The 24,183-nt window shown below is 33.4% G+C and overlaps 1 protein-coding gene and 1 long non-coding RNA gene across 3 annotated transcripts; one reads left to right on the top strand and one right to left on the bottom strand.

Annotated features, from left to right (window-relative positions):
- Window positions 1–9,962: 9,962 nt before the first annotated feature.
- Window positions 9,963–12,299, bottom strand: LOC123707293. Of its 2 annotated transcripts, XR_006753472.1 has the most exons (4): window positions 12,112–12,299; window positions 11,628–11,995; window positions 10,475–10,545; window positions 9,963–10,168 (listed from the first exon to the last, which is right to left on the bottom strand). It is a non-coding gene; the product is annotated as an uncharacterized LOC123707293 (long non-coding RNA). The 2 variants fall into 2 exon arrangements; XR_006753471.1 differs by having other exon boundaries at window positions 9,963–10,545.
- An 8,253-nt stretch (window positions 12,300–20,552) lies between these two features.
- LOC123707009 (collagenase-like) lies at window positions 20,553–23,065 on the top strand. The gene is made up of 5 exons (XM_045656751.1): window positions 20,553–20,819; window positions 21,210–21,477; window positions 21,916–22,014; window positions 22,100–22,299; window positions 22,889–23,065. Exons 1-5 carry the CDS (start codon window positions 20,652–20,654, stop codon window positions 22,991–22,993), a joined length of 840 nt encoding a protein of 279 aa, XP_045512707.1. The 5' UTR covers window positions 20,553–20,651; the 3' UTR covers window positions 22,994–23,065.
- Window positions 23,066–24,183: the final 1,118 nt, after the last annotated feature.

The following is a 24,183-nucleotide window of genomic DNA, read 5'->3' as shown; positions in this document are numbered from 1 at the left end:
ATCCTCTCTGACGTACACGCAAACTCCCGCCCGCGGCACAAATGAATGTTTCAATTTGTACCCCGGGTAGGAGAGGTAGGAAGTATCAGCCGGGAAGGATATCTGAGTCTCAGTAAGGAAGAATAAGGCCGGCTTCGCAGTTTCGAGGTGAAAGTGAACCGCGTTAAGATTAGAGTTGAGCCCCCTAACATTGGTAAAGTCCACTGAGAGCGTGGAAGGGGATGCCTTCGGTAAATTCTTCCGTTTGCCCCGAGATCGAAACTTATAGTTTTTTGAGCAGTTTTTGCCCACCCCAGAATACGAAGGGCAGCCTGTGCATCCACCACCGAATACTGACTGTTCCGATGATGGACGCTCAGAGGGGGATTCTCCATAGCGGAAACGTGTGGTACCCCCCTGGGGTAATCTCTGTTTAAACTGCATCTTCATATTCTGGGGGAGGGGGGAATTGATGGGCTCCGGGAGTCTCACTCACCGCACGAAACGCGAGTACAATAAGATGAACCTATTGCATCACTTCACGCCGGTTTTCTGTGAGACAGTGGTACTGCCCCGGTCGTGCCTGCCCGATTGGCTGAAGCCCGAAAGCAACAGCATGGCACTCCCACTAGGAAAAGTGTTAGACAGTAGTAGTTCTCTGATCGGCGCCTGAGCCGGACGTGCACACTGACTGTGTTTAAATATTATTTATGTCGGATGACGGTAGTAACACTAATTTTGCAATTATTAATCGCGTTGAATCTTGATTAGTGAGAGCACAAATGACCTGAGTCTGTCTCAGATATAGAGGTCTATAAAATACGGCAAATTTAGCTATACAGACACTGAACCCAGGTTTCTTGCAGCAGTTTCTGACAGTTACGTCACTCACTGCATAGCATGCTTTTCTTGCAAATTTCATGGCCAAGAGTACATTAATCTCAGGGCTAATATTTTTTCGAAGCAGGTAAGCGTATGCTTTATAACTTTGACGAAGGAACAATAATAAAACAGTAACAGACACACATTTGGTTTTAATAGAGGTTCACGCGTGAAATAATGACGTCACTTATACAGATTTTGTTTCTTACTTAAAGAGGCTTTAGAGGGGCAAAATGATGGGACCCGGTAAGTACAATAATTAATAAAGTTATCTAGCTTACTTATTTATCACTTACTCAGATTTGACCGTTTATGGACAACTGAAACTGCTCTTTAGTTTTAAAAGGCTCCTTAGTACAATATCTATATACATTATCTTAACGCAAACCTTCTCAATAGAAAGTGAATCTATATCCCAAAGTTATAACTAGGACAGGATGGATTACAATATAACTTATTCTGTTGTATGTTTACTAAAAACAATATTAGCAATATTTTGTATAGTTTAGCTTTGAGTTGGGTTACTTAAAGATTAAGAATTGAGATTGACGAGTATATCTTATCCAATCACGCGACACGATCCCTATTTCTGCTTCATCAATGACACAACATAATGAACGTCGCGTTCGTTTAACATTGTCACCAAGCCAAGTTCATTTTAGAACTAGAACGTCAACATTAGCGTTGATGAAAACTCGTATTTCAAAGACAATGTCATCTTTTGTTGGCCTTTTACTGTGAACTTTAGAATTTGCCACAAAATTTTTGCAACAAAACAGTAGTAGACTGTAACCATTCGCAGTGATTAAGACTAATATGTATATCGCTTGACCCATCACTAAACTAAATAATAAAAAAAATATTTAATTTTAACGCCATCTATTGTCGCATAGTTGGTATTACCAATCTGTTGCGGCAAAAAGTTATTTGATAAGATTAAAAAATATTTTAGAATACTTATTAGTTACTGTAGAACCTACACTAATTGTTATTGAAGTGAAACTTCTTTATCGGTGTTGTAAAAAAAAATACCATTACGCGTCACGTTATTCCGTTAGGCGTCACATTTTTCCGTTACGCGCCATCTTTTTATGTCCCTACGACGGTTGATTCGAAGAGATTAGTAGTACATAAGAAATTCTGTGATAATCTTTGTAGTAATAAGGTAAAATGAAAGAATTGTATTATTTGTATTCATGCCTATGATAATAAAAGCCTTCTGTTAAACTTTATCCTATTTAACCATTTTCTGTAAAGTTGCATATAATAAGGTCATAAAGAAGTTTCACCTACACTAGTACACGCACACATTGTTTTTTATAAATTCAAGTAAACAATATAATTTCAATTACCCGATAAGTGCTTTTTATAGGCAAGATGGCGCGAACCTGTCACTATGACTTACCATGCTTGAAAAGTTAATTTAAAGTTATCATTCTTAAATAACATAATATTTAGATCAAAAACGGTATCCGACGAAATTAAACTTCAAGATGTTATAAGAATTACACACGTGACACGAATACATTGTTTGCAAGCTCGCTATGTCAGAAAAATTATGAACTTTTTGATAAAATAATAATTATTTACTAAATATTTCCATAACGCTTTTACACTTTATTTTTAATACTGTCAACTATCCATTTAATGGCGTTTATATGGTTATATTTGAGATTGTCATCTAGACGAGACAGTCTCTCGCTCACAACAATTGCAAGCAGTCGAAACGTTGAGTTATGTACATAATGTATTAATTTCGTGTTTATATCCGTTTAAAAATCATTTAAATAATTAATTAACCGACACGACATATCGAAAAGCAAATTTCATGACGCTGACATGACAATTTTTTACATAATTTGTCCACTTAACAATGTCGGTATGCAAACAACTGGCATAATCCCGCTGAATAAGACTGCTGAAGTCTTGTAAAATGTGGAATGGGGACAGAGTTATAAATAAAGCTATAAAAAATGTAAACAGCATTATTTTTTTATTTAAATAAAAAACGAAGATTGATGAACCAATAGAACTTATTGATTCATCTGACACGACTTTAATTACTGGAGATTTAATTAAAGAGACTACATGGATTCTTTGCGTATTAGCTTACTTTATAAATGAATAACAAGTTATACTTTATAAGGCAAATAAAGCAAAGTGTTGAACAACCAGAAATATAGCTATGGAATAGTTTATTTGTAGTAATTAAATTAACTTAAGTATTAACTTTTTTATAGTTATTTCGAAACCAATTCGACTTACGGTCCTTTAAGAAAAGGCCAGTGCGTTACCTGCGACCCCACTGGATTTTAGTGTCCATGGGTGATATCAATTAACATCCGGTGAGACACCTGCTCGTTTGCCCTCTTTTCTAAAAAAACAGTTCATTCAAGACTGGACAGACGAGACCGTTATAACCCCAAATTGCGTTGTACTATGTATACACTCGTAGTAAATTTCATTTGGCGAAATTTATTATGAAAGTTACCTAATTAAAACGACTAAGCAGCATTAATCATCGAGAGGCTTTGTTTAATTTATACCTTTTATTTTACGTCCTGGGATGGTGTTCTTCATCTGATTTTAGGAGATGTAGCGTTTTATAACGTAGACATGTTTTAATTATATCAGAAAAAAACCTCTTAAAGAGTTACATACAAACATTCTTAAGGCGCAATTCCAATAAAACCAAGTATGTTTTTGATATAGGCTCGCGTCAGTTTTGTTTTTATTCGCATGATCGGTCATTAAAATCAAACGATAAAATTTATTCAGAAGTTATGTGTTCGTAAAACTAAACGCCTAACTAAATATTCGTCTAAAGTTCGTTTCGCTTTTATTTTAACCCAAACGTTTAATTAACCTTCTTTATTTTTTACAATGCTATTAAGCCACCGTAACGAGACGTTTTCTAATTTCCTACACCACCTAATAAAGTGTCCTAGCTACTTTACTCGGCTATCTTGACTATAAAATTAATTGAATCTTCTAGTAGTATTTTAGGCTTTACGAGGAAAATCAACTGGCGAATGAATGAAGGAATAAGTGATGAGATATTATAATGCGACGGCGGAGTACCAAACGGATGTTTAATAAAATTACATAGGAAATTCTTACATTTCCATAATGTATTTGTTAACAAATCTTTTTGATTTGTAATTTATTTTGAGTTGTAACCCACCAACCGATCATTGTTGAATATTGAACGAAATGTCATTACTATGAAATTTTTGTTAGTGTTACTAGCGATACCTATTAGTTGTATATAGCTTTACCCGATTGATTATGGTTCGTTGTCAATGACGGTGTCCTATAAATTATGCTGTTTGTGTAATTAAAATAATTGGTCTCTAGATTTGTTATATTTCGTTTGTTCAGAGTCACAGTGATGTAGTAAACCGTGTACATTATGGGAATTTGCTCCATTTAACTCTTTTCCTCGTGTATTGAATAGATTAAACACAAAAGAGTTTTTTCACAAAGGAACATCAATCATACTTGAATCTTGCATCATTGTGTTATGCTCGCGTAAAATTAAAATGCCGCTATCTTGTAATGTATACAAATATACATAAATGTTGTATTAGACATTTTCATAGTAACAAGCTGTGAAATATTATAAATCCGTACTGTAAACTTATACCAGTTTGTGGAAAAGTTGTTGCGGTTGTTACCGTGGTAACTTAACCAAATTAGAAAACTTCGTTGCCATGGTAACACACACAATCTCTTTAGGGTACGTTTTGTAAATGATGCCGATATTATTATTTTCTATAAAAATAACCTTTTTAAGAAACACATTACCATTCGAATTTCATTTATATATTTTAATGAAATAATTGACTAACTTTAACATAACAATTATTTGTACACTGTCTTTGTTTTATTTAAAATACAATTTCATTTTAAATATTCAATGTTTCTACAATTCTTGGTCTTTTACAAGAAAATTTGACGCTTACAATAAATTATAACACAATAAAGATTGTATAAAGGGCATATAATAATTATAACAGTAAAAGGTGTCAAGTAAGCACAAAAATAAATTTGCTCATTAGAAAAAACAAATTGTGTAATTAAAGTTAAAAAACAATATAATTAATAGATTGAATGTTTGATCAAATACAATAAAATATATAAAAAGTTAAGCAGATGGGCATCCAACAACAGTCATGGCTGATGCACTACTCCCAGGTTACCTGCGTGCACGTACACATACGCGCGAAACAAACAAGATTTTTTTTTGCGAGTATCGATAAAAAGTTGTCGTTTTAAAGTCGATAAGTTTTAATAAAAATAATTTAAAATGTAATTACAAACATGATAATATTATGTGGAATTAATAAATAATATGTATGTAGTCTCTTATCCGACGCAATATTAACCAGAACGCGAAAGAGTGTGTATGAAGTTAGCCTTTTTTGCTGATGCGTATAGAACTATAATGTGTGCTGCGAGAACTGATTATTTTTGCGCTCTGCAATCTTCAAGAGTCAACCGACACCGAGTCATTGCACTCAAAAGTTAATACAAATTAACCTCAGTAATTTGCTTACAAATTTAAATCCTAAACTATATGTTCGAGGAATAATGAGACGAATCATTTAAATAAATATTTAATCAATCGGAGTATACTTCTTTGTATATGACAAAGCTAAAAAATAACCTTCATTCTTCTCCACAAATGCATTATATTTTTGAGAAAGAAAAACTAAATGACACGAATTATTTGAAATTACACCTAAATCCTAATTATTTATTATACTGTAACATTATGCCATACAATAGCATTTTCCAAGATCGCGATGGAAAATATCTTATTTCAATTATTAATAGATAAGTAAGTAATTTTCTTCATACATTACTAAGTTTAATAAATATGTATATATTGTTAAGGTCTGTATACAGAGAATACGTAAGAGAATTATTGGTGATAAATATTAAAATAAAATATCTTATAAATAACCAGAAAATGATTTTTTCTGCTCGTGTATGAAATTATACTTCGTGTTACTTTTCTTCAACCTAACCACTTTGCCTTTCACTTTTTTCTTTATAAATCTTGGGTTTTTTATGGGGGAAAACTGGCATGAGGCTTGATGTTAAGTGATATCGCCGCCCATGGAAACTCTCAATGCCAGAGGAAATGCCTGTGCGTTGCCAGTCTTTTAAGAATTGTTACGCTCTTTTCTTGAAGGACCCTTAGTCGAATTGGTTCGGAAATACTTCAGTGGGCAGCTGTTTCCACATAGTGGGGGTGCGCGGTAAAAACCGCCTTAAAAACACTCAGGTGTGGAACGACAGACGTCGAGGTGGTACAGGTGAAATTTCGTATTCTGCCTTGCCGTCTAATGATGAAACTCAGCTGCAGCTCATAAATCCGAACAACTTTTACGAACACTCTCTATGGTAATTAGACAAGTTGCAGAGTTACCCCACATCTCTACGCAGCGCCACAGGATCAAGCCGCTCGAAGAGGGATTGGTCGTCGACGATTCGAACTGCTCTTCATTGAATACGGTCAAGTGGAAGGAGCTGGTACTGGGGAGCTCCCACCCAGAGGTGAGAACAGTATCCCATGTAGAGCTGAATTTGCTCTTTATACGCAAGCGGTGGCCCGGAGTGAAGTATACCGTCTTGCCTTGCTGGGCCTTGATATAATTTCTTTTCATAATTAAAAATTTATAAAAAGAAAATTAAAACAAATTTATAAAGTTTGGTCCCTGTGGCAGTGTACCTTAAACGCTGGCAGCATTTCCTCGCTATATTGCGGTACTTATTCGTTGATCGAAAAAAGCACCAACACTGAGGTCACCGGTATTATCTACCAGGCGTCAACATAAATCTTTAATTAAACATTCTTTGTGCCTATGCAAAGTTTGTGTTGGTTTTAGTTTGTATTAATAAACCTACTAATAATAAAGGCGTAATAGACAGATTAACACAGATTTTAATATGTAAAAATGTCACGAATTTTGGGTTGTTATGTGGTAATCATTCATAATTTAAACACGATAATAATACATCTTAAATTTGCAGCCTCACTCCCCAAGACTGTATCAAATACATAATAAATGTTACAGCAATATCGAATGCTGAATGTGATAAAATGATTAAACTCCTTACGTTTAACTAAGGAAGTTATTTGCACCTTGAGCGACGTAAAACTTAGCGGCCTTTGTGATGTAAGTCTAATTTGTCTTGTTGGGACTTGAAGAAACTCTGCAAAATCTATCACTACTAACTGCCGTTTCTCCATAATGTGATTTTAATTAGCCTAAATTTTTAGTACAAAGCAACATGGAACATATTGCTATGATACTTCAGAGACTGTTGGGTTTTCTGGAATAAAAACTTTTGAGATTTTCTGTGAATTTTTCTCTATAAAACCTAAGAGTTTTTAATTGAGAAATAAAATATAGGGGATGGTCGTAGAGGAATGAAAATTAAGGGTTGTATGTATTTTTGTATCATAAACAAATATCTGGAAAATAAAAAACAAAATTTGGCTTTGGACCCACCCTAAACATTTAGGGGGATGAAAAATAAATGTTGACCAATTCCCAAACCAATGTGCACTTAAAATTTCACGAAAATGGGTCAAACCATTTGTTAGTAGTTCAATTAAAAACATCGTGAGACGAGAATTTTATATATTAGATTATATGTTAACGGTAGCTCAATTTAATTTACTGGCCTTAAATCTAAATCATTCATTAAATAAACAAAATGCTTAGAAAGTGGTCGTACGAATTTAGATTATATAGAAATTCTATGATGAACTAGGAATCAATTAATTATTGAGTTGGTAACAGTTTGCACTGATCTTTAGAATGTGTAATTTCCACTTTTCCTTATATATTATGTAATTTTCTTACATTAAACAAAAACATAAGTTATTTTTACTATTTTATATTATTAGGCTGACATTGTCGGTCCATTAGCGAATTCTTATTCAACAACGAAGGGGTCGGGATTATCACAATTCCAAGATGCAGCGCAAGCGCAACAAGTGCCTCCTGAGAACGATTTATTACAAAGATTGGATTTTAAAAATTACTAAAAATTAAGTTTATACGTATCTGCAATTTAAATAGTGTTAAAAAATGAAGTACATTTCTAAAAAATCCACAATCTAAGCTTTAACGATAAATAAAATTTTAAAATTATCTAAGTCTGATTTGATGCAGTCTTCCGTCAATCAAATGTTTTAGTTTTACTGTTCTACAATACCTGTTACTGTCATACATATCCTACCCGTACACTACAATTTGCAAGGTCACGGCTCCCTTAATTTTATGGGATGAGTTATCTCATTTTCTATAAAATAGTGACTAAACTTTACTTACATACTTTAACTTTTTCAATTTAATAACGGTAATGATATCTACATGTCTTTAATAATGCCTAAATTTCGCGCCTCTTATCATTCTCACTCAGAATTCATTATAAATATCGCCTTGTCTACTCCGTCAACCCAGGATTTCAGGCACCTGTCTTTCGAATCCTTCGCGATTTCTTCGAATTAAGCAATACTTATCCGGCATTGTTAATTTCTTATCTCGATAGGTTCGAGATAAGAACTCCGCTGTTTTGCTGGTATTTTTTCTTCTGCTTAACAAAAGTTTTAATTTTTGTACATATAAATTTAAATTGTATTTTTTTAAATATTACATATACCATAGATTTAGTACTATAATAATGTGGTAAACTTTAAGAAATAAATACTCTGTACTTCGACATTACAAGTAACATTGTTAAAAAAAACACTTTTTGAACGGATTTAAGCTATGTATTATTATTAAAACTTATAGCTATTTACATAATTCTAAATTTAAAATTTTTTCCCGACGTTTCGCGTACTTTTCAATGTGCGTGGTCACGGTGATCACGTGTTTTTCTTAATGTGTAAAAGCTATTTTAACAAAAGACAATACTAGTGGAGTAACATTGTTGTCTATATTATTTATAATATAAGAAAATTTGTATCGTCTACTATTGTTTAAAAAATTAACAATATGTAACTTATATAACGTTGTATATCGTCTATGAACTTATCTCATTTCGCCATGAAAAATTAAAGCTTTCAATCACAAGAGTACGGCATCAAAAGCTCACATACATCATGCATTGGAGATATTCTGAAGTAACTTAAAGAGTTACAAGGAACTTATACCGTATTGAATGTGTTAAATTTCACACGAATCGATCTTTATAGTGAAATGCTTAAATTCCCTAAAATTATCTATTATACATACGAAATGTTTAATTATATAATGATATGTTTTGACACTTTCATATCTTTATTCATAGGAAGTTAGATGAAACAACAAATAAAAACTATTTTAATCTTACATAGTACACACCAACACAGTGTCTTTCCCTTAATAGAGACTGTAAGTAGTATAATTTGGCACTTTTTATATTCAATATCATTTTTAGAAAATTATCAGCTTGAACCTCGATCGTAATGTTAAATATCTTTGTGCATAGGTAACATTATTAAAAAAACTAAAACTTACATAGATGACGGTAATACCTTTGATTGATACAATTATTGTATTGCATACCGACGTGGTAATACACAGCCTTTATCATACATCCAGTTTTCAGAAGTCTATTTCGCCGCTACCAACAATGGTTCCATCACAGTACTGCTACTCTAGCACATGGCTGACCCAAGAAACATTGCATTCAGAAGGTTTTGTAGTAATTTTTTTATCATTTTTATTTAGATGTAATTGTACATATAGATCTACTTATATCTACACTCGAATTGGCTAACAATTATATTTATACATATAAATAATGATGTCGAAAAAAGGAATCTCTTCTAACCTGTATTAGTATAAAGATACCCTTAACAAAATAAGCTGAAAGATTAATAGTCTCGCATTTATTTGAGCGAGTTGCGGCGAAAATTCCTGTTTACGCAAAGATGGCTTAAAGTCGGCTTGCCTTAACCCCTTTATTGATTGTTTCTATCAAAGTAAACGTTGCTTTGAAATTGCGGAAATGTTATAACCGGGCCATGCAACTGACAGTAAAACAATTTCGCATAAACGATTTATGGGCATAATGCAATGATATTGTCAATGTCAAAGTCAAAAATGATTTATTCTTATATGTAACACAATGTTCACTTATGAACGTCAAAAAAAGAAATATATATTAAATGCTTCTCATTTTACATTCACTGCCAGTTCAAGGTCAAATCAAGGTCGTAGAACGGAAGAGAGAACTGGCAATAAACTCTCCGCCATTCTTTTTAATCGCTAAGTTTTTTTACAACGTTTGTAAGGAGCTGCAACCATTACACCATGTTCCACATGACATCATAAGTAATAAATAATAATAAAATACATTAAAAACAAAGATTTGTCTCAGATTGTCAAAAATAAGAGGACTATTAGCAGGAGGCATTGTGAAATAGGAGCACGCATATTGTGTTATTTAACCAGTTTTAGCTTCAAATTTCAACTTTAACTATTTAGTTTGTTATGAGATGAGAACCCTGACACAGGTATTTTTACTTAAAAGGGGCTTAAATCTGATACATTGTAATACATTTTTGTAATGAATAAACTCATTTCTATTCTGTTTTACATACCTCAATATTTACAGTAATATGTTCCCCATTAAACAACTCCATACCACACTGGTGCCTTCGTCTGACGCCAGCTGCAATAATATTATAAAAACATTTAAACAACTAAAATTAAGAAAAAAAACGAAATATCTATTTTAATTTTCTTATCTATCTGCTCTCGAGTTGATTTGTGAGACTTTAGGTAATCACCCAAGTATTTCCAATAACAAACTCCTTCACTTCACTTCCAATCTTTGTATTTTCTAGCCCGAATATTCGACACGGAAAGCAGTAAATGGCATCCTTTGTTTGTGAATCAATCAACATCGAGTGCCTGTTAAGCTTTTCACCATTTTTTTAGGGACCCCTACGTACTAGCCTATAGGGTACGCAGTCAGTCAGATATGTGACCGAGTAGCTAGGTAGCAGGGGAGTGACGATGTCTCCCCTTTCTTAAAAAGGGACATTATTAACTTAAAGGGTTGGCGTCTCAGGCCGGGCCCGGGCGACAACTGCTCCGGAAATATCATCGTCATATTCATGGGCGAGTCGGATCTCGCTGACCGGCGCCACTTGCGTTACCTCTCGTGCTTAATGTCAGTGACATGTTTGACAATCTTGCCGCAGAATTTTTCCAGCTGCGATCTGTGCCTAAGCAACATGTCGGATATCCATCCCGGTATCCGACATGTTGTCCTTATGCCAGTCTCGAGCTCCATCGGCCCTTGAAGCCCAAGTAAATGAACCACCGTTTGGTCGGTTCTGTCGTCACAGTCACAAACGGGGCTCGTCTTCAGTTTGAGTCGGTGTAAATAGTGTCCAAAGGCCCCGTGGCCAGCCTGGATGCGCCATGTGAGTTGCGAAACGCTTTGTCTTGATTTGTTTGTATGCTGTTTTGGCATCTTTAAAAATCATTATAGGACTATAGGCTCAATCACTGCAGTGTATAGGGTGCAGTGACGTCTGGCTGTAAGCTCCATCCTATCTTTGCCACTTTCGAAACTTGTCTATATACTGATATATTCTTAGTGTACAAGTTGTCTATGTGCCCTTTAAAAGTTAATGCAGCATCTATTTCTATGCCCAGGATCCTTCTTTTGTTTGTTAATATTATTGGCAAATTAATTCATTGTGATTGTTAAACTTACGTTTACGTGTGCATACAATTGGTTACCTGCTCTCCCGTGTCTCCATCAGCCATAAGCAGGACATCATCTGCAAACGCTTGAGCCTTAACCTGCTCATCATCGATCATCTTTAAAAGAGGGTCTATCAGTAAGTTCCAGAGCGTAGGTCCGGCTATAGAGTCTTGCACGCATCCTTTGCTTGTTCTTCTGAAGATTTTATGGCCTGCGCAATTTAGGATGATGCTGCTGTCCTGTAGATAACTGTTCATAATCTTTGTTATGTTGCAAGTCATTCCTCTTCTACCAGTCGAACCAGTATTTGAGGCCACCAGGCACTGTCGAAGGCGCCCTCTATATCGAGCGATATCACAGCTATGATTTTTTTGACGGTCATATATTGTGTACATTGTGGTACCTAATGAATAAATGATTTTTGACTTTGACTTAGACTGAGACAGTGCAGTTCAAGTGCACAGTGCACCCCAAATACAGTAAGGTAATGCTGCCAGCCTTAATGGTACACGGACCAACCTTTTAAAATTTATTTTAGTTTTCTATTGATCCATAGTTTGTAATTATTATTATAGTAATAGTTAAGAATATTGTAAACACTCTAAATTTTTGTGAATTATTATAAATATTACATTTACTACTAAGGCCCCACACAACAACTTCGCGTTGATTACCTTGGGATCGCTATTGAAACTTATTGTAAAAGGGGGCAGTTCGGAAATAAGGATGTAGAACAGACGAGAATAATTGGCAATAATAAATGCCAATTACTTTTTAATCAACATGTTTTTAATGTTTTGTTATCAAGCACACAGCTGCAACATTAAAACCATGCTCAAGTTGTCGTATTGAAACAATAATAAGAATAAAATAATTTCACAGAAACATGCTGCTAATCTTTTCTTTGAGTCATTTTTGTTTTTTCAACGGTCAGGGATTTTAAATGTCGGAAATCAAGTTGCAACTTGACTTGTTTCATGATTATTAGTTAATCTAATAGGCAAGTAAGTTATCAGCCGCCTGTACCTGACACGCCGTCGACGTTTTCGGTTTAAGGTTTCCTCATGATGTCACACATAGAAAGACAGTCCATTGGTGCACAACCGAACCTACAACCTCAGAGACCCAAGCTGAAGCTACTAGGCCAACACTGCCCGTTTTTCTAATAAGTGAAATAAATATAGCATATCGATTGGGGGCTTAGGCAGATCTAAAAAAATCTAAGGCTTGACCTTTTAAGCCAGGATATGAAACGTTTATTGAATGTATAGGTTTCAATATTTGACAATAACTCCTATTCAAGTTTAGCCTTCAACCCTGAAATCGTGAGGTCAAATCCCGGGTAAATTTTTTTTTTCTAGTATTACATCGTGAGACACATAAAAGAATGTCCAAATGTGAAGCTTTGAGGAATCTAGCATATTTGAACATTTATTTTTAGTTTATATAACATATTAATAATATGATATAAGTAACTAATTCGTCAATAAACAGCAAAATTTTAAGCAAAACAGAGGTGCCTATGGGGGCACGGCAGTGCGCATGCCGTGTCAAGTCTAAAAGCGGCAGGGTCAAATCCTTTTCTCGAAGCAGTTCAGGCGATTTTCGACCCCTATAACTTTGTTGTAGATTAGATGGCCTCAGTTAACAAACAGGAATTGTAATGACACGGTAGACATTACAAGAAGCAAAAAAGAGTAATCAACCAACCAACCATCAATTAGTATCCAAAACAGAGTTAAAAGAAGAGGGGAGGTCAGGTAAAAATCTGGCGAGAAAATCGAGCAGTACTTGTTCTTCAACGCATAGAAGATAGGCTTATACTTATATTATATACAGCCGATTGACTCTGAATTCTTCGGATCTCATACCATTTCTTTCTGGACTTTCTGTCTATGTGCGCAACGCGCGTACTAGCGCGCTATCCGCGTTAGATGGACCACTTGCTTAGTTAAAACAAATGATCACGAAACAGAAACACAAATCCTTGGACCCACTAAGCGGACGGCGCGGCGTGTGGTAGGCACAGAAAGGACTATAACTAAAAATATGTTTTTGTGTTTGTCGCTTTCCATGGTATCATAATTCCAGGAGTCACAAAGCATTGTCTCGAAATACTCCGTTGCTAGGGAAGATCTTATCAAGATCTCCACACATGCAGCACAATGCTTTGAGTTTGGAAACTCAAACCTGTCTGTACAGGTGCCATCACCAGTATGTAGAGATAATAATAATATTTCAATGGCAAAATTAAACTTGAATAGGAGTTATTTTATTGTACTGTGACCAAATAGGCCAACAAATGAACCATTTTTTTAAATAAGGAACAAAATCTTATTAACAGCTGTTACCCAAATGCCTCTTTTAGATAAATAAAACTCATAATTTAATTATATTTATAGGCAATAGAGGGAATTTAAACAAAAAAACTCATTAGCTGGTATGAAAAATTGTGCTCACTTAATACCAAAAATCTGATGATGTTTACATTCCCTTATAGTAAAAACTTCACACAGCATGAAAATAATGTGACACATTTTTCATCAGACATCGGACAATGCATACATTTACATTGTATATTAAAAACTTTACGCTAATCGATACCAATAGGTACATTAGTTATAATCATTACTTTTTGACAAAGGATAGATATAATCTACCTACATATTTTAAAAGACAGATAGCTGATTCGCTATCATATTTATTGTTTATAACAGCCAAGAATTGGGCTAGACACCCTACTTCTATTGAACAGGTGTTAGTTAGTAAGATTTAATATTTATTATTTAAGTAGTGAGTCCAAAGGTTCGAACCTTCTACCCACCTACTAAGCTACACCTTCATAATAAACATGTTTAAAGTGCGCGAAGGATAACTAAACGTCATTGACGTTTATTAACTATAATATAACTCAGATGGATTTCTATATAGAAGATACGAATTTATGGAAACCACATTAAAACGATCGCAATGCCAAAAGATAAACAGTTGTCAATTAATTTTAATTACACAAAGTGAACCGTGGTTAAATTGTGATAAGCGTCCGCTGAAATATCGACAAAATTTCAAATGAACGAATTTCGACCATTCATTCGTGGAAATGATAAAACAATTTTTATTTAAATTTAAAAATTATCAATCCTAGATTTTTTCTATGTAGAGTAAAATATATTTATTGTTTTACGTTTATAACATTGAAACTAACGGTGCTTTTGTACAGTTTTCGCCCAAACAGAAATGATTCCTAAAAGTGCACGCAATATTAGCTTCTAAAAATTCGCAATAACGTTTTCAGACTAAAACTCCGCAGTATGTTATTGAAGTTTATTTCAGAGACAAAGTTCAGGAGAAGGTTTTGTTATCCTACGGATTTCTCTGCATGTTATGTTAGTATTTACAAAACGAATAAAAATATAATGTAAACAATAAAACAAAATTACGTGTAAACAAGACCAAAACAGATTATTCAAACTTTTTGTATTCTATTCAGATTTATTTGAAACTTAGTACGGTCATTTGTTAACGTTAATAATTTAAGTTTATAGTGAAACTGTGCCAAAGCAATAAACTCAACAAAGTGCGGTTTCCCGCACTTCGTCATAATTCTTGAGATGCGGCGAGCAATCACATTGCATCGCGACAAACAAATTGTCATTCCACGTCCCACCGACATATCCAATTCCACAATCCAGCTCTTATACGTGAAATTCAAGAGGCAATATCTAGAATACGAATTTACTGAGATATCGGCTTAATATATAATAATACGCATTTGGTAACCGGAAGTATGAACGCATCATAAAAGCTTTAATAAGTATTTTAACCGTTCCTCGTAATGGTCTCATACGGAAGCGCAATACTTACATATAGCCTAAAATGTGAAATTTTCGTAAAAATCGGGGGAATATTCAATCTTTTCAAATATTAACTTTTTGCAGGAGTTTGTACGAACAATGGTGAAGAAAACGTAATGAATAAAACATCGCGCGAATTAGAAAGTTTCAAAATATATTAATTAATGTCAACTAATTTTTATCATCAAGTCTAGCTCATTTGTCATGTATTAATAAAAAAAAATGTTATTCAACACTTCTGAAAGGCGAAATAAACACAAATTATAAACCGGTGTCTCATAAACCGGTTTTATAACCGGATGTTTACCGCAGTTATCTAAATAGCCTAAAAAAGTGGTCAAAAATAGCATTTTTGTTGGATAAGAGGATGACGTGGGCTATCTATATGGTTGAGCTTCCGTACGCTAAAAGGGACATTTTCTTTTCAATGCCTTTAGAATATTCACGAAAAATGCGCCGTCACATTTGGATAATGGCGGTAAGGACAAAGATTAGGACGCGGGATTTTATATGCAAAAAATACTTGAATCTACCTGTTATGCAAGTTTATTATGCAAATTTACATTAGAATTAGTGTATGTTCTTTATGAATATAGTCAAGTCTTGTGATAGGCACACGACTCTACGAATTATCAGAATCCGAGTGAAGGTTTAAGTTTTTAGTGGTCAGTTTAAAAGCCGTTGGCAAACGTTTTCTCTTTATCTTGTTCGATAAATGAAGCTTTATAAACGCCGCAGCCTGTCATTAAAACTTCTTAGAAATAAAAATGCGAGAAAACTTAAAAAAGGGTAAATTAATCAAGGTGGAACTTAAAGCGGTAAAAAGTTGGCGAAAACGCAATATCAAAGCCATTGTGTGCTTAACGCTTAGGAAGTCCGATTGACCTAATTTATCCATCAAGAGAAAAAAATTAAATTGAGATTAAAATACCTATATAACTTTGTAATCTAATACTGTAATCTAAACTTAGTGATATAGCTAGTAAACTATTTATGTATCGGTCTTGTTAGAAAGATTAGGCTGAAAAATACACAAACATAGATTTTTAATTCTTTTGTATCTTATTTGTTGTGACAGGTAAAATATTAACAGAACGTTGCGACACGTTATAAATCATTCTAAACTTATTATCATATTAATTTTTTAGTCTCAGTGTTTTCGAAATAAACGTTTTAGTTTGATAACAACTTTTTATAATTCCATATACAAATATAATAATGATTCGCTAATAATGATTTAAGCTAGTAACAAAAGTGAGATACATTTTATATAATGTAACCATGTACAAGAATTAAGATAAGGAGAACAATCTCGCGATCTTGATGAAAGGCAAATAACTATAACTTTAGGTTGCGTTGCCGACATTGAATATTAATCTTGTGTTTGTTCGGCAGCTAGAATACAAATGCTCTGATAATTTCAACTAGATTTTCTTAGTATCACAATTGCGGGCTATGGTATAAGTATTGATTTGGTTTGAATGATAAATATTATATAAGTGCCAAGAATGACCAAATTAATATATAAGTCAGTGAACATACAATCGTTATTTTTCATTATATTTCTATATATAATGAATAATAACGATTCCATGGTTAATTATTATAAGTAATATACATATATGAACCTTTTCTTTGATGAAAAATTGGTAATCTTTACAATCTTAATCTTTTTCTCTAAGGGTAAGTTTCAGAGACGAATTTTAGCTTCATTATGTCAAAAACAGGATTTGTCATACGGGAGTCATAGTTCTATGTGTCGACTTTGAGTCTTTGGGTTAGAATCTCCTCATTTAAAATTCCAATTCCAATTCCAATTTCCCCTTAATTCATAATAAGTAATACAACAACAAGATGTCTAACAAATAACAAACAAAATTATAATTGATTAGCGATCATCAAGTTTATTTAATTACAAAAATTATGTTTTGTTTTCAAGCGACACGAGTAAATTAAAGCTTCTCTTAAAGAAATATTTGTTAAAATTGAAATTCCTACTTTAACGATTAAACTCGACAATAAGTGGAGTTGCAACGCCACACTACTTATCTCGGCAATATCATTATATATTAATACTTATATGAGAAATACATTTTTAAATAAAGAGCTTTTAATACTAGTGACGTGTCATACGATAAATGGGTCACGCGATAATGTTCACTTAAATAATTTATATTTCAAGTTAATAGTGATACTGCGTAGGATAGCAAAAGATTAAAGTTTAACCCAAAGTTTGAAGTTGACTGAAGTGAAGAACTTGACAATATTATCCCATAGAATGAAATGCCCCATCACTTTAAATGGCTTCAATTTTTAAATACGCTGGAATAAATTATTATGATAATCCAGTGGCGTTACATCTCTATATGGATCTTGGTGTTAGATTGCATCCGTTCTGTCTGTCTGTACAGGTGGATGTAGACGATTTTGGATTTGGGATATATTTGTACGAAAAAGGAAAATGTCGTGAGAAAACCAACATCTCTCAAACTCAAAAATCTATCAGTCAGACAGAAAGCTTGTCACCTAAAATGATCGAAGGAACGGATACAATCTCAGGGAAAAACACACATAGTTTGAGCACAACTGGATCTTTATTATTACATAATAATTTTACATTAATGTATGTGCCAAATATCAGCATATGAGAAAACTTTATTGTTTTTTGTTGCCGTTGGAGAAGGGACTCTTGGGTTTATTCAGGCGCTATTTAAAGATTTGAGTTGTCGCCTGGTAACAGTAACATCAAAGCTCTTTCCTCGCTCATCAAATAAGTATTGACAATCTGAGACAATCTTTGTTTTTAACTTATTTTATTATTATTTATTACTTAAGTTGTAATATTTATTTACGTAAGAGTTTTCAGCGCCATCTACAATCTACGGCTACAATCACTACGATGACTTTTCGCGGTAACACATTTATTCCGAACGCTAAGGATATATTCAATAGGTGAAGTAGCCACTGGAGCCTTCGGGACAGACTGATAGACAGGTCGATAGTTCTCCTTTAGAATACAAAATACCAACCCTATCATCTGGACGTTTATCGCCCTACAACTGAGCGTTATTTAAGGCAGTTTTTGCCGCGCATCACAATTATATGAACCAGCTGCCCACTGGACTATTTCAGAACCAATTCGACTTAAGGTCCTTCAAGATAAGGTACCAATGAAGGCAATTGGATGGATTTGAATTACCTAAATGAATAAATAACAAGCATCGCTTATCGATTATACATTTAGTATATCGATATAAATACTTAGTATTTTTTGCAATCAACCGCTTTTGAAATGTATCTAATGTATATTTATCGGATTGAATACATTGCCTCGCGGTTTCAGTATTTTTAATTCGGTTGTGATTTGTGTACTATATTATATAAAAAAATATCTAGCAAGAAGTTAATCACTTCAAAATTTTAAATATTAAACAGAAAAACGTACACACAGATGACAAGAACACAAGATAATAAGAACCAGCGATTCCTGAGATTAAAGTATTTAAACATATAAATTAACACTTCGTAATATTAGTATAGATTTTAACTTACTACTCTTTTGACTGTCTGTGCCTTTGTTAATGTTGTGTAATTAACAAACTTAGACTGTCTAAAATATTGTTTTTACTTTGTTTAAATTGCCAATAATATGTTATTTAAGAACGTAACCCAGCAGTGTAAATATTGTAATAAATTAGCTTTCTAACATTTTTCATATACTAAGCCGACAGATAATTTGTACTTTGTTGTTCGTATTTGTACTTGATTTTATTAATAATGTAAATAAAGATGCACTTATCTAAAAATAAGGAAGAAGATAATGTAATTAAATTGTTATTCCTGAAACTAGTTGATAATTTATACTGTTATCAGATAAAATATATCATATCATTGTTAGCCATAACAACAAATACACTACTAGACACGATATAAGACGAACACTGAAGTTAAGCACCCGGGTGTGTCTGTACTACTGATAGTAATTGTAGTAATACGATAAGTTATTAGTACCTAGTACGTTTTCAACGTTGCTCTCACTGATTTATTTGCTATATTTCAACACAGTTTACTATGATTCAAAGTAAAGAAAATGAAAAAAATCTAAATATTATTTATTTATGTAGGTTAGTCAGTAAACGTCAGTAAAAATTATGCTTCTAAATTTTTTTCGGATTATTTTACAAATATTGATCAATAACAGGTAATTACTACAAAAATTAATATGTTAATAATTCGTAAAACAAGTTGATTACTTATACTGTATCAGATAAAATATCATTTCAATCAATTCATATCATCATATCATTGCTAGCCATAACAGCAAAATTTCGCTACGAAGACGAACGCTGAAGTTTTGCACCCGGGTGGGTCCGTATTAATTACGGGTAGTAATTATGCTAATACTGTATGCTTTCTACGTTGCTTTATTTTCTACATTTCAGCACAATTTACTATGCTCCAACGTGATAAAATAAAATAATAAAGATATTAATGGGGATAACTTGTAAATTAATGAACGTCAGTAAAAAAAAATGCTTCTAAATTTAAACTTACTGCCAGTTCTCAAATCGAGAGCGTAGAACGCTAAGTATGTCTTTTGTGTGTCAAACCTAGTATGTTATTGATAAACAAAAGTCACTCTTAATGCTATGTCTGTGAATCTTACCCTGAGGTAAGAGATGTGAGAATACCAGTGACAGTCTAAATTAAGTTTTAAGGAATTACACGAGGTGGTGCCTACCAAAATTAGTGTTTCAGTACGGCTGATAAAAAAAACATTTACGTAAAAATTGCTAGGAAATGTTTCATAAAACGAAGTGCAAATCTGTTATAACGACATAGAAGGGACTACTCATTGGAGCCGATGACGTTGATATTAAGTACCTAATACTTTTACCCGCCGGGATCTTTGATTTTGGTTAATATAACCGGTATGTTCTAAACTATATCGTTGTAAACAGTTTTGATTGTAGATATTACTACTTATCATTAAATATGTTTATACATTTACATTTTCCTGAAATCAATCGTAATCACTACTAATACCTCCCGCGTACCTCGTCCCGCATTCCCGCAGCATATACTTAAGCAGTTGTTACAATTTTATCTTGATATTGACAAGGGCTATATTGATCAAATATATTTTACGAACGATATATTATACGAAACACTGCATTGTTGAGTTTTTTAATTGGTGTTTGTGCGATGATTTTTCTATTAGCTTTTGCTTTATTCAATGTATGTACTTGTGTACCATTTCGGTATCATAGGGATGTCGGTATCAAGCAGGCGGAGTACTTAATGATTCAGGAGAAGATGGGAAGGATAATAGGAGGAAATCAAGTGCCTAGTATTATGACATATCCTTATCAGGTACTATTTTGAAAGTAATAATAACAAAGGGAAGGACGAGGTAACACAACAAAACAGTATTCTCGTACACGTATCTTTATCTTTTCAATCCTAACTGTTTTATATGCATTGTGTATATATGTGATCTATTTCAGTATTTTTATCAGTTATCGGAGAATATGTTTGTATTTGATTCTTTTTGTTTTCTTAAGCGGTCTGAATTTAAAACCTCCCTTAGGTTATTAACTAAAATGATTGTAAAATTCATGTCACATTCACGATTGTTTAATTCAAAGTCAAGCAAATTACGTAATGATTTTACGTCATCCGAAGTATCACTAAACATAACTTTATAACAGAGAAAGTTTATCTTACGAGGACTCAATTTTTTATGGAAAATATCTGTTCTAGGCTGGCATAGTAGCTACTTTGACAACTGGCTCGATGTCAATTTGTGGTGGAGCTCTGGTATCAAACACTCGGGTATTAACGGCAGCTCATTGTTGGTGGGACGGGGAGAATCAGGCTAGGTCATTTACCGTTGTGCTAGGTTCTCTAACTATATTCTCAGGGGGAACTAGACTTGCGACTAGTGACGTTGTTGTCCATCCATCTTGGAATGATAAGGATATTATTAATGATATAGCGGTTGTTAGGATTTCAAGAGTGCAGTTTACTAGTAAGTATTTGTGGTGTTTTTCATTTTCTTTAGCCGGTTCAGTGATTTATCAATTTAGTAACTTGGTAAATAATTATTTATTTTATTTAATTTCTTTATTAAGAAAAGAAGAAAGTAGTTTTATTATTGAAAATATGAAATACAAAAATGCTTTAATTCCACTTTAGCATTTGTTTTATCCGCTGACAGCGAAGTTTTTACTAAAACAGAGCTCGACGTGGTACATTTATTAATACTTTACCTATTGTGTGTTCTTTGTTAGTTATTGACGTCACAAAAATAAATACTAGACAATTTTTTAACCTAATAATTTACTTCCTTTAAAACTGTGAGGATAATCGAGTATTTCATAGTATACTCAGTATTATGAACAGAATTTTTACTCCACATATGACTAAGAAATCTGAGTTTAGATCTAATTATTCTGAAATTTTCCAGATAATATTCAAGCAATAACACTGCCCTCTATATCTGATGTTAATAACGCTTTCGCTGGTGTGACAGCAACCGCTACGGGTTATGGAAAGATGAAGGATTGTGAGTTTTTAATGGTAGAAAACTGCTACGAAAGTATAAAAAATTAGTAATTTGTTGTAGTAACAACAAATATTGTCGTTCCCAGCTCAAAAGGGATTTCCAAAAACCACTCAACTGCATCACGTCAACCTGAAAGTTTTGACCAACGCTGTCTGTCAACGAACATTCTCGGGCATCACCATACACAAAAGTCATCTATGTACAGATGGCACTCAGCGAGTTGGTACATGCGAGGGTGATTCGGGTGGACCTTTGACAACAATTGTCAATAATAGGCGGATGTTGGTATGTATTAACCGAAATCGTTTCTTAATTTATTTTATTACGTAATAATAGAGCAGTGATGGCCTAGTGGCTACAGCGTGCGACTCTCGTCCCTGAGGTCGTAGGTTCGATCCCCGGCTGTGGATTTTCTTTCTATGTGCGCATTTAACATTAGCTAGAACGGTGAAGGAAAACATCGTGAGGAAACCGGCTTGACCTTAGATCCAAAATGTCGACGGCGTGCGTCAAGCACTGAAGGCTGATGGCCTACTGGCCTATTCGATTGAAGAATTATCATGAAACAGATACAGAAATCTGAGACCCAGACCTTAAAGAAGTTGTAGCGCCATTGATTATTATTTATTACGTAATAATAAAACATAATTACGTAATAATAAGTCTCCGAGCTAACTTCATGGATTGGCGTACGGTACTAGATCTAATTTTGACTCAATTTACAGTACTTACCCGTAGAAACAAGTTATAAATATAAACATAACAAAGGTTTAGTAAGTCATAGATTCTATCGAAGGCAATATTAATTTTTTTTTTTAATATCTTATAATATATTGTAAGACATAAACTCTGTACACGGCACATTTGATTCCAGATCGGAATAGTATCGTTTGGACTGAGTGATGGATGTGAACGAGGCACACCCTCCGTGTACACGAGAGTTACGGAGTTCCGTACATGGATCAACGCGCAACTATAGAAATTCATTAATTATATTATATTTAAAAACAAATATATGATTTATTGAAACGTAAGATTTCTTGAACATTTACCCATGATGTTTTATTTATAAAAAATACTTATACTATTCCTACCCTACGATAGAATACAATTAAATTTTTTAATAAACAATATTTCTACTCTAAAAAAAACAGCATTTAGTAGGCGCAACGACTTTGTTGATAGAGCTCTGTGCAACAGACGTGTGATGGCCCTTGGTATGTCTATTTTGTAAGATTCTAAAACGTGAGTCATCAGATCTTCAGATTTTTATTTGTGCGTTTTTCATCCCTCTCTAGTGATTATAAAATAAAATCATTGGTCAATCATATGTTGCTTTGTTAGTTGTGAAATGTTAGATGGGAGTTTCACTAAGGATACACTGAAATTAAATTACATTTTAACTGGCGGGAAAATATTCTCTAACTTTTTAACTGTTTGCTGGTGTTATAAACCATTGAAATGTTTATGTTAAAATAGAAATGGAATCTGAATTTTTAGTGCGTTAATGCAGAATATTTATTTTTACTTTTTTTAAATATAAAACTGTTTTCAGTAATATATACTTATGTAACGAAAGACGAAGTGAACGAATTTCGATCATTCCATTTCCAATCTGTGGGAATGATATAATTGTTATTTAAATTAAAAATTATGAATCCGACCATGACTTTGTCTATATCGAGTTAAATATATTCTACTTCACTTATACGTATATAACTTTAAATCAATCAAACAAACCTACCTGTGATCAGCAAGACCGAACAGGACTATAAAAATTTACTTACAGCACTTACTTGAAATTTAGTACGGTGATTTGCCAATGTTTATTAAGAGCTCAAAAAATTGCGATATTCCGCACTCCGTCATAATTTATGAGATACGGCGAACAATCACATTGCATCGCGACAAACAAATTGTCATTCCACGTATACACAATCCACCTATTATACGTAAAATGCAAGACGCGATACGATTTACTGAGATATCGGCTTAATATGGTCACATTTGGATAATGGCACTAAGGACAAGGATAAGGACTCGGGGTTTTATTGAATTCACCTTTTTGTATTCTTTTATTTTTAATGGGTATGGGGACTGTATGCGAAGTTACCACAAAATTATATGTTTGATGATGTTAATTAAATGTAGTCGAGTCACGTGGGAGGT

The sequence above is a fragment of the Pieris brassicae genome, chromosome 3 (genome assembly GCF_905147105.1).
Source record: "Pieris brassicae chromosome 3, ilPieBrab1.1, whole genome shotgun sequence".
Taxonomy (NCBI): Eukaryota; Metazoa; Arthropoda; class Insecta; order Lepidoptera; family Pieridae; genus Pieris; species Pieris brassicae.
This window is presented reverse-complemented; position numbering and strand designations above follow the sequence as displayed.